The 13,469-nt window shown below is 52.3% G+C and overlaps 4 protein-coding genes across 4 annotated transcripts; 2 read left to right on the top strand and 2 right to left on the bottom strand.

Moving 5' to 3' along the window:
• Window positions 1–51: 51 nt before the first annotated feature.
• Window positions 52–1,128, bottom strand: PSV08DRAFT_232141 (ribosomal RNA-processing protein 7-domain-containing protein; the record flags this gene model as incomplete). Its single annotated transcript, XM_014222434.2, has 2 exons — window positions 537–1,128; window positions 52–437 (listed from the first exon to the last, which is right to left on the bottom strand). The coding sequence occupies exons 1-2, from the start codon at window positions 1,117–1,119 to the stop codon at window positions 52–54; spliced, it is 969 nt and encodes a 322-aa protein (XP_014077909.1). The 5' UTR covers window positions 1,120–1,128.
• Window positions 1,129–1,473: 345 nt separating this feature from the next.
• On the bottom strand, window positions 1,474–3,939 carry PSV08DRAFT_232139 (uncharacterized protein). The gene is made up of 2 exons (XM_014222433.2): window positions 3,633–3,939; window positions 1,474–3,561 (listed from the first exon to the last, which is right to left on the bottom strand). The coding sequence occupies exons 1-2, from the start codon at window positions 3,814–3,816 to the stop codon at window positions 1,883–1,885; spliced, it is 1,863 nt and encodes a 620-aa protein (XP_014077908.1). The 5' UTR covers window positions 3,817–3,939; the 3' UTR covers window positions 1,474–1,882.
• A 794-nt stretch (window positions 3,940–4,733) lies between these two features.
• Window positions 4,734–7,953, top strand: PSV08DRAFT_412863 (Nup85 nucleoporin-domain-containing protein; the record flags this gene model as incomplete). Its single annotated transcript, XM_014222432.1, has 2 exons — window positions 4,734–6,965; window positions 7,012–7,953. 2 exons carry the CDS (start codon window positions 4,734–4,736, stop codon window positions 7,951–7,953), a joined length of 3,174 nt encoding a protein of 1,057 aa, XP_014077907.1.
• A 1,873-nt stretch (window positions 7,954–9,826) lies between these two features.
• PSV08DRAFT_382412 (uncharacterized protein) lies at window positions 9,827–12,734 on the top strand. The gene is made up of 5 exons (XM_014222431.2): window positions 9,827–10,879; window positions 10,995–11,235; window positions 11,287–11,850; window positions 11,907–12,548; window positions 12,665–12,734. The coding sequence occupies exons 1-5, from the start codon at window positions 9,871–9,873 to the stop codon at window positions 12,690–12,692; spliced, it is 2,484 nt and encodes an 827-aa protein (XP_014077906.1). The 5' UTR covers window positions 9,827–9,870; the 3' UTR covers window positions 12,693–12,734.
• The last annotated feature ends 735 nt before the right edge of the window (window positions 12,735–13,469 follow it).

Below are 13,469 nucleotides of genomic sequence, written 5' to 3'. Positions count from 1 at the left end.
AAGTGACTATGCTTCAACTTCACACCATTTGAAACCTTTTCCCCTCCCCTATCACGCCTCTGGTCTAACCTTCCCTCTCCTCTCCCTCATACCCTCCACCCTCTTCCGATCCTCCTCAAACCGCCTCTTCAACTCGCCCTCGGCCTTCTTCCTCCGCTCACGGTTCTGGAACCTATAGAAATCATCCGTGGCCCGATGATTCCTCTTGCGCTCATCCAACTCAGCCTTCTTCTTCTCCGCCTCCTCCAGCCTTGCAGGCCCAACACGGCCGCCACGGACAACAGCGACGAAACCATCTTCATCAGGTACCGAGCGCGCCGTCTTGCGAAGGCGATTCCGCATCGTTTCCAGAGCGTTGAATTGCGACAGATATGCATTCAAACTCGACTGAAGAAGGGCAGGCGGCGGGTACACGAGGTTATTATGGGACTTGTATCCTGTCGCATCATTAGCTCTTCTCCTCTCTTCAAAAGAAACCCCCCCCCCCCCCCCCCCCCCCCTCCGAATTAGACAAATGAAACACAAGGGCAACTTACGTTCCACCCCAACCGCACTCTCCTCCCCCCTCCATACAACCTCCCCGCCTTCCTTGACAGCCCTCAAAACCCCCCTCATCGCACCCCTCGCACTCTTCCCATCCACAAACACCACAACCGCCGCACTCCCACTCCTGCGCACCCCACCGCTCCAAAGCGGCGGCAACGCGCTCTCCGCATCCTCAACAACACCTTCCGCTACAACCTCCTTATCATCGGCCCCTCTCTTCCTCTTCTTGCCCTGCACCGCACCCTCGCCCTTCCACCGCTTGTGCATCGGCGCCGCAGGAACAGAAGCGTCAAACTCGACGCGCTCGACCATTGAGCCGCCCAGCTTCTCGGCGAAGAGCGCCCGCAGGCTGGATTCCGAGGCGTCAATGGGTACGTTGGCGAGGAAGAGGCTGCGGTCTGAGGTCGGCGTCGCGACCGTCGGCGTGTGCGGCTTGATGTACAGGTAGTGTTTTGCCGCGGCGGTGCATTGCGAGGGGAGGCCGGGTAGCGGGGGTAGGGTGAGGGCTAGGACGGTGAAGTCTGCGACAGTTTTCGGGGGCGGTTTGGCGGTTTTGCTGGATTGCGGCGACATGCTGGGTTGGTGGTGGAGGGGATGGATGGGGACGTTTGCGCGTGGTGGGAATTGAGAGTAATTTTCTTTTTTTGGCTTGAGCGCAGGCGATGCTGATTTAGGCGCTTAGTTGGGGAATGTGCCAGGGAGTCCGTGATTGCGTGGGGGGGAGGGTGTTCACATGTATGCGCTTCGAAGTGGGAGAGTTCGTTGCTGGTTGACCTTCTGCGCTCACGAAATTTTGGCAGGGTTGGCACGGACGCTTTTTCTAGTAGTAGCTCCGTCACCAGCGCTGCGAGGCTGACGACTAGCTTTGCAGGCAAGTGCATTCATGTGAATACCAAGACAAATCATCTCAATATTAATACATCAATTGACAAGAAGATCAATAATAATCCATTTCCTTGCTAGGCTAGAAATTACAGATTTTATAGCAAAACGCTCTATGCGAGCGAATCGGAACGGTAAAATGTGGATATCAATAAAGTCGTGAGGCGTAAAAGACAGAAAGTAATGATACCCTCAGCATGAAGAGCGAGTACAGGTTCCAAGCTGGTACCTTAACACTCTAACTGCATAAGCAGGGGCCAATTGTCAAATGCGTGGCTGTCGAGCTGAGATAGCAGGGGCAGGAGCATGCAATAAATACCGTCAGACCAAGCTTCTACAGGCGTGTAATTCGGGTATAGGTAACAATGCCGCTATGCAGTAGAGAATAGAAAAACCAAAGAGCGGTATGTAAATATCGTGACCAAGTCTGATAACCATAAGAAACATGACTGCCTTAGTTGAAGCCACCTGGGATGCTCTTGATAGGAGACTCTGGGGGCGAATGGAGAGCTGCGTTGTCTGTCTTGTTGTCTTCTGGCGACGGCTCATGGGAGTATTTGGGCTTGAGCCTGTTGCCAATCTGTTCGAGCCTGCTGTCTTCTACAGAAGACAAAGATGAAGTCGAGTCTCCGCGCATGAGGGAAGGAGTTGAATCCGGACTATGCTTTGGAATGGTCGGAGAAGGCATGGCTGATGTTGTGTTCAGTGATCCATCCGAGTTGGTCGACATACGGTTGCGGAAGGGATTCCTGGCAGGCAGGGCCGGGGCAACGGGCTTCGCCACTTGGACGACGCGTGCACGAATTGCCTGCGGGGCCGCTGCCTGATGGATCTCGTGAACAACTGGTTCCTCTTCAAAATCATCATCATCATCATCCTCGTCATCGTTGTTAAGATCTGCATTATCAGGTGATACTTCCTTCCGGGGAGAGCCGCTCGATTTGTCATCATTGGCCTTGCTTGGTTGAGGCTGTGGTAGAGGCTCTGGTTCTGGAGCTGTAGGAGTAGCCTCTTCGGGCTTCTTTTCGGCGCTCGTTGGCCGTGGCGGAGTGGGGTGTTCGATCGTTGTCTCGGGTATCTCTATCGTGGGCGTAGCAGGTGTGGGTGCGACGCTTGTTCGTGGCGGTAGTTTCGGGGCTGGTTTCTTGATGGTCGGGGGAGGTGGTGGCAGATCGTCGGTCTGCGTGCTCATGTCGACCGTTGGTGCCCGAGGCTCGAACACGCTGCTGATGTTACTCATTCGCCAGCTCGACGGTCGGCTCCCGGCAAAGCTCGAGCGGTCCATACTCCTACGATACGTGGAGTTTCTGAAGGTGTTGTAAATAGGACTCGTCGGGCTCGGCTTGAATTCGAATTGCTCGCTTGATGGCCGGCTGTGTGTTCCTGCTTCCCTGATCTCTAGACCGGCTTCTTGTAGCGCAAGCACACCAAATGGATCGGGATCAACAGCGTCTGGAATGCCAAAAGTCTTCTCTTCGGGGCCTGTGATCTCAAAGTCACCCGGCGGAGCTTCGTCGGGAATCAAAGATTCGTCGACGTCTGTATCGCCTTGGGCTGCTTTGAGTGTCTCCAGAAGTCTTCTTGTCTCTGGAGGTACGTGCCGCGCTTTTCCAGCCAGGATATCCTTCACCCCTATGCGCTCGCCGTAGAAACGCTCATTCTCGTCTGTGCGTTCGATGACAATGGTTCCGTCTAGTTGAAGACCAGCATAGAATCCACGTGACTTGATGTAGGTGAAGAGGGGCGACTGGCGCTTGTGAATCTCGGTATCCAGCATGGCCCCGACGCCAGCTGGACCTGCGACCGCGCTGATTTCCCCGCCCAAAGTGCATCTCACCGACTGGAAAGCCTCCAATGCCTTGTCTGAATTGATGACAATGACACAGTCGTAGATGTCCACGCCTAACAGAAAGCCTACACCGACCGTATGCATCATGATGCCAGAGGGCGGTGACCATGTGCCATCCTCTTTTCGCGCAACAAGTATACCGGCTCCACCGGATCCAGAGACCCAAAAGCCTGTCCGCATGGTTGTGAAGATGCAGAGACCTTTTGCCTTCTGTATGACCTTGGACGGGATTTTCTTGAGCACTTTCTGCTTCCCTTGGGGCACATTGGCGGTGGCGGGCTGCTCTTCTTCCTCGTAGAAGCCATCCTCTGTAACAGGGTCAGTGGGTGCTGGTGGACATGTAGCGGTAACATACTGCAGAAACTCTTGAGAATGCGCGCAGCCTTGTCAGACTCAATGTCGAGAGTCGTGGGCCAGAAAGCCTCGGCGCCGACTCTGTTGGACAAGCGGTTGACGGGGGCACCGAGTTTGTCGACCCAGTTGTAGACCTTGTCGAAGCCGGCTTTGGACTGGGTTTTCGTCTTGGACCACAGAGCCATGTTGGCGGGCTGACTACGTCACAGGCTGGCCAGGTGCTAGAGGTGGGTTCGAGTGTAACTACACATGGATGCAAAGCATGGAAGCGTGGTGGATGGCTCGGGGGAAAAGCAAAGAAGGAGGTCAAGAGTCGGAAGCGTCGGGAATACGTGGTAGACCAGCAGGCGACGACCGTTTTTCAGTTGCGCGGTACGTCAGCCGATGCAGGTGGTGGCGCTGCTGTAGGATTGGGTACTTGTGTTTAATAATGCCCTGGGCAGTCTCGCGGGTGACTGGCCCCTGCACCTTACGACTCAGACGAACCCTTAGGTGCCGTCATCAGATATTGATTTACCAGATGCAGCGGGTCGTCGAGGCGATTCCAAGACGGCCGCTGCACACCACTAGGAGGGGACATGCACGTCGCCTGATTCGTTGAGGAGGCTGGGTCCTGGGTACTAGCCACTGTCTGGAGCGGAGCCAGGAACGAGCAGAAAAACACGATGAGGTAGAGGCCTGTCCCGATCGGGTTTGGGCACACATGCGCCGTGAATCAGTTGCACGTGGCCCATGGATGGTCGGCCTGCCTTCTGCTCCCGTCGTCGTCTGATGCTGGCTCAGCAGACCTGAGCGGAGAAACGGTTGCGCCGGGCTCCGCGCTGGCAACGCGCCAAGACCGGGCCGGATCAGGCGCGTCGCTCCGAAGCTCACCAAAGTTTATGTTTTGCGACCGCGACCACGGGCTGAACAAGGGACAAACGTATATCTCCACTTCACTCGTTACGGCCCGCTGGCGCGCATATGCTGCGAATTCCGTGACACTGAAATTGCCGCGCCCAAAGTGCTAGTCGCATTGTTGCTTGCAGACTACCAGGTCGGACCACTGCCCTACTAGCCTGTCCGACGCCTGGGGCCGCAGAGCAGCACACCAGCAACTGCAATGTTTCGTGTCCCATCTCCCACTCCACCTTCCACGCCCGGCCGCGACTACGATAGCTACCCCGAACCTCCTCCGTCGACAACACCAGCTGGCCATCCGCCCGGCATGAACAACGGCTTGTTTGGATCGTCGCGGCCAGCCTTTAACCCCAACCACTACGATTTCGGCGCTACTTCATTGTTTGGAAGCTCACCGCCCAAGCATGATCTGCTCGAGGGTGTTGGTTCGGGATCAATGGGCACCTCGACTGTAGGCCGACCCCAAGTCCAGCGAGGACGTCCCACCAACTCGAGCCAGTTTCGCCCAGTCAATGGTACGCAAAACAGACATGCTCAGAGCACAAACGATGAGGACGACTACACCGACGAGGATGAAGAAGAGTACGACGACGAAATGGACGACGAAGAGGGTTCTGAAGAGGAAGAAGAGCACTACTCCCCACAACGGCGCAACAAGACACAGAACAGATTCACCCAGTCGACAGTGTCAAGGACGAGCGCAAACGACGTGGAGCCGGGGCCTACCTTGGTTCGACCAGGCGCAAAGCAAACCCAGTTCGACCTTCTTGCGCTTGCAAAGGGCCTGACTTCGGATGCTGGCCGATCGCGTCTTCGCGAACCCGACCATCTGATACTTGACACAGAGTTGTTGGTTGAGAAGGTGTATGAATCGCTGCAGTCAGACACACCAGAGAAGAGGGCCGAGGTGGTTGGCTCTGTCGCTCACGAGTTGATAGCAGCATGGCGAGCCGCGTCCAAGTCGACCTCCCGAACCAACACATCCTCAAGCCGACCGGAAAGTGTAATGGAGCTGTCGCAGACCACGCAATTGGCAGCTCTTCTGCTAACTCTACACCACCCCCCACAAGTTGGAATCGATCAGCGAACCTCTGCCTTGTCCTTGGTACCAGCGCGATCTGAATCGAAACAATATACGCCAATCCCAAAAGCATTGCTTGACTGGCTGAATAACACATTCGACGGCGGCTCTGAGGTGACCGAGGTTCTGAAACAGACTGGCGGGTATTCTAGGCATCCTTCTTTCTGGGAGGTTGTGCACGTTACCATTGCCCGAGGCAAATTCGCGCAAACTTTACAGCTGCTCCAGGGCGCGCAGCTCGAACATGCTGAAACAGCCGACCATGACGGACTGGGACGCGCTGGATACACTGGGACGCATCTACAATATGCAAATCACGCACTTCGTCAAGCAATCGACCTTTTGCGTGAGTGTCCTGCTATTGCATCAGAGGATTGGGACATCAAAGGACATGATTGGACTATTTTCCGTCAGCGCGTTCAGCAAACCTCTGTTGGCTTGGAGGAATTTGCTGAAGGTGAAAGTGTGAGTCGCCACTCCATATCACAGCCTTTCCAAGCAGCCCACTTTGGCATTTCGCAGAGTCAAGCAAGCTTCCAACTCAGTGTAGCGAGCCGCAAAGCAGAAAGCAAGGTACCGTGGTCTGTCTATGAGAACCTGGAAAGGATGTACCAGCTCTTGCTTGGTAACGAGGAGGAGATTCTAACTCTATCGGCTGATTGGATTGAAGCGACCGTTGGTCTGACCATCTGGTGGAACGGAGAAGAGGAGGATCTTGGGCAAGGCAGCTTGGCAGCTAGCCGTCGTTCCTTGATGCGGTCGCAACGGGTTCGCCCTGTCGACGTGACGCCGGTCAAAGCCTACTCTCAACGCCTTTCTGCTGCACTTGCGGCGGTCATACAAAACAGCGACGAGGATTTCAGCATAAACTCCGTAGACCGCTTCGAGGTGGGCCTAGCTTGCGTACTAGACGACAACGCAGAAGGCGCGCTTCAGATTCTCCAGGGCTGGTCTCTCACAATCGCTTCCGCAGTGGCCGAGATTGCGAGTGCGGGAGAGTGGTTCAAGGGCGCAAAGGGCTTGTTGGATCAATTTGACCAAGACGACTTGATGGTTCTGAGCTATAGTGAACAACAGCAGCCAAAGGGTGTGACAAAGGACGATTTGCTCGTTACCTACTCTGAACTGTTAGCATCCAAGGGACAGATTACAGGCAAAGAAGGCCAGGAGTCTAAAGAGGGATGGGAGTTGGCCGTGCAGGTCCTAGGAAGACTGGATGATACTATAGCGGCGAATGAGCGTATCGAGCGGATACTCAACGACCTCCCTCTTGAATCATCAAGTCGGGTGGATAAGATCACTCAGCTGTGTCATAACCTGGGTCTTTCGCAACATGCAGTTGCCATTGCTCAGGTACGTCACCACTTTGGCCCTTTCTTATTGATGCTGACCATGACAGAAATACGCCGACCATCTCCGCACAAATACTGAGAGCTACGGCGATACTCTCCTCTACTACGCCCGTGCTCATGACGCATCGAGAATCCAAGAAGTCCTTCGTGTGCTAGTTGCCCACTGCTTGGTCAAATCGATGGCGTACCCTCCTCTGGACGAACTAGACGAATCTCTCAGCTCGCTGATCACCTCTCCCAAGCAAGCTCTGACCAAGCTTGCCAACACAGACTCTGAAGCCGCATCATTGCTCTCCAATCACCTCAGTGGTTACGCGACGATCCGCAAGTACTACGACCTACGAGATGAAGAGGTGCTTTTGAAGAATGGCCAGAAACCAGCCCATCGACCCATGGCCCGGAAACGGGCTGCTGCCAATTCACTAATGGTCATCATCGCCAGTGCAGCATCAAGCATCCGGGGAGGATTGTACGATCCAGAGATTGAGACCGTGGTCCCTGTCGATGTCTTGCTACCCCTTCTAGGCGAGGCGCTCATTTTCGTAAACCAGCCCAAACGCACTTTGACTCTCCGCCATCTCTACGACCTTCTCGCCGCTGTCGAGGACCTGGACACTGCCCCTAGCATGATCCGAGCGCAGTGCGAGGAAGTGCTAAACACTACCTTGCTATCCGCACACGACGCCAACTCTTCACCACAAATACCCAACCCGCACAATTTCCTCACAAAGTCTACATCCAACGTGACCACTGCTTCGAGCCAGTACTCGCTCATCGGCTCCACAGACTTTGGCTCCGCAGACAGCCAGAGCGCCGAAGGCTCCACCGTGCTGGTCAAGGGCGGTCACGTCGACGACAGCAAGCGCGGCTGGGACTGGCGCAAAGGCTTCCCCCAAGGCGCAAAGAGCGACGATATCATCGCTGTGTTGCGCGTCGGTGTAGCGCGAGAGATTGGAAGAGCGTTTGCCGAAGGCGAAATCACTGCTTGAAATCTTTCATGCTGACGAAGCTAGTTGTCTGGGGGTAAGGAGGATTTGATACCACATACTGTACGAGTAGTTTTTACATTACTCGTTTCAGAACGAAAGACGCGCCTTGGGAGTTTGTTTTTTAGTAACTTGCATAAGGAAACTAGGAGTAGGAATACGTTCAGCGTGCAACCGTTGGGGGGGGTGTATTGGAAACTAAATAATGAAATTAGCGTTTGAAGAGCATTTGATGTCTTGTCCTTGCCTGTGTCTTGAAACGTAGGATGTTTGTTCGTTTTTTGGTGAAATCGCTACTAGTGGGTAGGTGTTTGTATAGGTATGTGGAGTGTTGAGAAATGGTAATCACTCTGACTAAAAAAGTAAGGCTCATCAACTCGTCCAACTAGGCGCAGATGTATTAGGGGAGGATTGTAGATTCACCAAGGTTTAGGCGGTTAGTATCGAACAGTGGACTCTGAAAGTCGGACAGATTGACCAAGACAGTTATACAGTGCTGACTGAAATCGGTTTCCGCATCATGCACTTCGCTTGTTCTCATCGCACGGTACTCGAACAAGACGCTTACCGCACTAGTCTTAGCACCGTGCAGGACCTAGCTGTAACGTATTCTTAGTTCTCTGAAGCAACTTAGTCATCCTCTTTAGGCTAGCTAGGTGTAGAATATAGCTATCAGTGAAGATAGCAAAAGAGAAAGCAGGATATAAAGCGAAGGTGGAAGAGAGAGCACAGTGCAAGATAGTCCACGCTATGTCACGATATATCCTATTCAGCTCCAGATACTGCTATGCAGTATACTGCACCTTTTTGGTCACGTGGTGGCTTAGGGGGAGCTGAGCCGAGTATCGTCACACGCTACTACGTGTATTAGGACTATTCATTGCTGGCAATGTTAGAATCACACCGTGTCACTCTTGGCAGCTGTCTTACCAGTGGACAAAATTACTGGGACTCAGCACGGGCCAAATCTCAGCCTTGTCTCACCAAAATCTACAACCTGTGCACAACTTCCTCACTTTACAGGCCTAGAACTTTATTTTAGAATGACAATTCTTAGGAAAAACATAGGAATCTTCCTGATATTTTGAAATATCTTAGTAAGCTTTGAAATTTTAAAGACAAAGCTAGGGACGTGTGCAAATCTTAGTGTCAAGGTGAGCTATTTGCGAGTCCAGGTACTTTTGTCCACGAGGTCACTAGTCTGGGAAGCTGTCTTTACATTCATCCATTGCTCGGGACTCTTATTCTCTAACAGCCAAGCTGCTAAGGCTGGCCCTGCTTTATTGCACGTCCCAGCTCAAGCTAACTGGCGGCTTACATGAGTGTAGGGCTGTGTATAGCTGCATCTAGAGGTTTAAAAATGTGCTGTGGAGAACAGTTCCGCGACTGATAACAATTAGATAAGCACTTTTAGACGAGGCAGAGTTATTTGTTGTTACCGACGCCATGTCCGGAATAACTACATATGACTGATAATTGCGGAGACTGTGGGTTGAATCTGCAGCCTAATTAATTCGTCTGCGCAGCCTATTTGCGCAGCTAATGAGCGGCCAATGATCAAGCCGGTGTTGGCGCCCTCACGACTTGCCTGCGTCTGCGTCGGCATCTGCTGGCCGTCAATTCGACGGCACAGTTCAGCCCGCCTGCTTACAGCTGACAATATGGCGAGGTTTGAAGTCCTGCCGTATAGCTCATCTTAGCGAACACACCCAGCACCCAAACCGCAATCAGCTTCCGATACAGCTATCGTGCAAATTCGAGACGCAGTGCAAGAAACGACCATAGCTAACGCGGAAGTTTCTATACCATCCAGACAAACCGTAGTGCCGCCCTACAGTCCTGCAGATCCACTGTTGATCCCTCATCTGACCCATCACGTTCTCGTGCTCTCGAGCACATCGCAACTGGGATAATTACACCATGATTCCCGCCCCATCAAAAGTGGACAACTCCGAATATACTGTTGGATGGATTGCCGCATTACCACATGAAAGGGCCGCAGCTCAAGCAATGCTGGACCGGAAGCATGCACCGCCCCAGCAGAAACATGCAAATGACCACAACACCTACAGCCTGGGCTCCATCACCGGCTCGAACGGAGAACATAATGTCGCTATCGCCAGCCTCCCGTTCGGCCGATACGGAACGACCTCCGCCGCTACGGTAGCGACGCATATGCTCTCTAGCTTTCCCAACATTAAGTTCGGACTGATGGTTGGGATAGGGGGTGGTATCCCAAGCGATGACAATGACATCCGGCTAGGCGATGTTGTGGTGAGCAAACCTGAGGGTACATTCGGGGGCGTTAGGCAATACAATTCCGGAAAAGCTACTACACACGGCTTCGAGGAGCGTGGCCAGCTAAACTCCCCACCACAGGTTCTGCTCAACGCTATGGGTGCGCTTGTAAGCAAACATGAAATGGAAGAGAGCGACATACCTAGTCTGTTAGAAGCTATGGGAAAGCAGTATCCGAAGATGGTCAGCCAAGCGAAAGAGCCGGGATATGTCTACCAGGGTGCAGAATACGATCGGCTATTCGAAGAGGACTATGCGCATGATAGCAGTAAGAAAGACTGTGACGAGTGCGACCCCGCGAAGATGGTGAAGCGCCAAGAGAGATACGATCAAAACCCATTGATTCACTATGGCACTATTGCTTCTGGCGACGAGGTTATCAAAGATGCTCGAAAACGGGGTTTGTTGTCCAAAAACTGCCTCTGCTTCGAAACGGAAGCTGCTGGGTTAATGAATAATTTCCCATGTCTTGTTATCCGTGGAATTTGCGACTACTCTGATAGTCATAAGAATGATCGGTGGCAAAGGTATGCGGCTGCTACGGCGGCTGCATATGCCAAAGAGCTTCTTCAGATTACCGATGTTGCCGAAACCAGAAGCACACCTTGTGCAAGCGATGTTATGGATAAGTGTTAGTTATAATTCTCTATTCATGTTACGGTTTAGCAATATCATTTCAGTTTAAAGTATCGACGATAACGGCACTTCGATCATAGGTTTGAAGCGTGTGCTAATTCAAAATGCAGTAAAAGAAATCAAATCTATCACAAAAGACATTGTCCAAGATCGAAAGCGACAAGATGTTTTTAGATGGCTAACTACACTTAATCCATCTTCTCGGCATCTCGAGAGTCAAAAGAGGCGTGTTGAAGGTACAGGCAGATGGATGCTTGAGGACCCGAAGTTTGTCCAGTGGTCTTCGGCAACGGCAAAATGTAAGACACTCTGCTGTTACGGGGCTGCAGGGGCTGGTAAGACAATTATCTCGTGAGTAGAGAGAACTAGCCATTCATTCTGCTAGCTAACAGTCTGGAATAGCTCTCTTGTGATTGACCGATTGAAAGAGCGCTCGGCAGCCACGAAGTCAAGCATAGGGCTTGCATACGTGTACTGCGATTACCGTGACCAGAAGGAACAATCGCTAGAAAACATCCTTGGCGCAGTCTTGAAGCAACTACTAGGGCTTCTTCCTGAAATTCCTGAGACCATTTTGAAAGTATACGACGAGCAGGCTGCTCATCAGAAATCATTAAGCTCGGCAGATGCGGTGGATCTTCTACACACAACCTGTGCGCAGTTTAGTAAGACATACGTTTGTCTAGACGCGCTTGATGAATTTGGTGATCTACGGGGTCTTCTAATCAAATTGCGTGACAGTCCTTCCTCAATGCAGATATTCTTGACTGGCCGTCAACATATCCAGGGTACTGTCCAGGAATATTTCAACGAAGAGAATATCATTCCTATCGAAGCTCGCGAAAACGACATTCGACTATTCTGTGAACATGAAATTGGTGGAGACAATGATCTTGAGCCCGATGCTATGGATGAGGAACTTAGAAAGGTTACTTTGAGAAAAGTTACTAAATCTGCTGAAGGAGTGTTAGTATAGCCACACACAGCATAACTCCCCGATGCTAACAACAAACCATGACTAGCTTTCTACTACCTACCTTGCAAATCCGCGCCGTCCTCCAAGCTACAACAATCCGTGATCGTTACGAAGCTCTCGAGACGTTGCCGTCAAATCTTGACGAGGCCTTTAACGGAACTATGAGTAGAATTGAGCAGCAGCCCAGCACTCTATTCAAAAAGGCGGCAACTATTCTTGCTTGGATCCATCTGGCAGAACGCCCACTTACTGTTAATGAGCTATTATGCTCCCTTTCGATCAAGGACGGCGACAAATTTTTTGACCCAAACGGCATACCTATCAGAAAATCTCTACTGAACTGCTGTCAAGGACTGGCTCTGATTGACCAAGAGACATCAACTGTCCGGTTAATCCACTATTCTCTCGAGGAGTATCTCATCCGTCAAGACAAAATATTTGGCTACACCAAAGCAGCATGGCACAGCAGAATCGCACGTACATGTCTTACGTTTCTCCAATTTCCGTCAAGGGGAACTGAAGCCACAATATGGGAGAGCGATGAGACCATTACACTTTTGTTCTATGCTGCTAAACAATGGGGCCACCATCTTCGAAGGGCTGATGATGTGGGGGAGACGCTATTGGAACTTGCTAAAGAATATCTCTACAGCGGGCTAGCAGATAATCCCAAACACTTGCACATCCTGTACCAAACGATGTATCCATTTAGATCCTGGAATGACGGAGCCAATGACGTCTTGCGTACTCATATCTCAGCTTTCTTTGGCATTTCGGAAATCATGGCTCATCTGATTTCGACAGGTCAGACGAATCTAGACTCCAAGGATGAGGTCGATCGGACGCCGCTATCGTGGGCTGCGGAGAAGGGACATGAGGCGGTTGTGAAGCTGCTACTCGATAGTAGTAAGGTAGACCCCGACTCTAAGGACAAGTACGGTCAGACGCCGCTATGGTGGGCTGCGGGGAAGGGACATGAGGCGGTCGTGAGGCTGCTGCTCGATACTAGCAAGGTAGACCCCGACTCTACGGACAAAAACTATTATCGGACGCCGCTATCATGGGCTGCGGGGAAGGGACACGAGGCGGTTGTGAGGCTGCTGCTCGATACTAGCAAGGTAGACCCCGACTCTACGGACAAAAACTATGATCGGACGCCGCTATCATGGGCTACGGAGAAGGGACATGAGGCAGTAGTGAAGCTGCTGCTTAGTACTAGTGAGGTAGACTATAAGGATGAGTACGGTCGAACGCCGCTATCGTGGGCTGCGGAGAAGGGACACGAGGCGGTCGTGAGGCTGCTGCTCGATACTAGCAAGGTAGACCCCGACTCTACGGACAGAAACTATTATCGGACGCCGCTATCATGGGCTGCGGAGGGGGGACACGAGGCGGTTGTGAGGCTGCTACTCAATACTAGCAAGGTGGACCCTAACTCTACGGATAAACACTATGATCGGACGCCGCTATCATGGGCTGCGAAGAAGGGACATGAGGCAGTAGTGAAGCTACTGCTTAGTACTAGTGAGGTAGACTATAAGGATGAGTACGGTCGAACGCCGCTATCGTGGGCTGCGGAGAAGGGACACGAGGCGGTCGTGAAGCTGCT

Source organism: Bipolaris maydis, assembly GCF_028858645.1.
Source record: "Bipolaris maydis strain C4 unplaced genomic scaffold PSV08scaffold_17, whole genome shotgun sequence".
Taxonomy (NCBI): Eukaryota; Fungi; Ascomycota; class Dothideomycetes; order Pleosporales; family Pleosporaceae; genus Bipolaris; species Bipolaris maydis.
Note: the sequence above shows the minus strand (reverse complement) of the source record. Positions and strands in the feature narration are given on the sequence as shown.

What these genes read in the sequence shown, in the direction of transcription:
- PSV08DRAFT_232139 (XM_014222433.2), bottom strand. Translation starts at nt 3,816, where the DNA reads ATGGCTCTGTGGTCCAAGACGAAAACCCAGTCCAAAGCCGGCTTCGAC. An exon ending in CATTCTCAAGAGTTTCTGCA is followed by an intron (nt 3,562 to 3,632) that starts GTATGTTACCGC and finishes ACGAGGAAGAAG; the next exon opens with AGCAGCCCGCCACCGCCAAT.
- PSV08DRAFT_382412 (XM_014222431.2), top strand. Translation starts at nt 9,871, where the DNA reads ATGATTCCCGCCCCATCAAAAGTGGACAACTCCGAATATACTGTTGGA. An exon ending in AAGCGATGTTATGGATAAGT is followed by an intron (nt 10,880 to 10,994) that starts GTTAGTTATAAT and finishes TTCAAAATGCAG; the next exon opens with TAAAAGAAATCAAATCTATC. An exon ending in GCTGGTAAGACAATTATCTC is followed by an intron (nt 11,236 to 11,286) that starts GTGAGTAGAGAG and finishes AGTCTGGAATAG; the next exon opens with CTCTCTTGTGATTGACCGAT.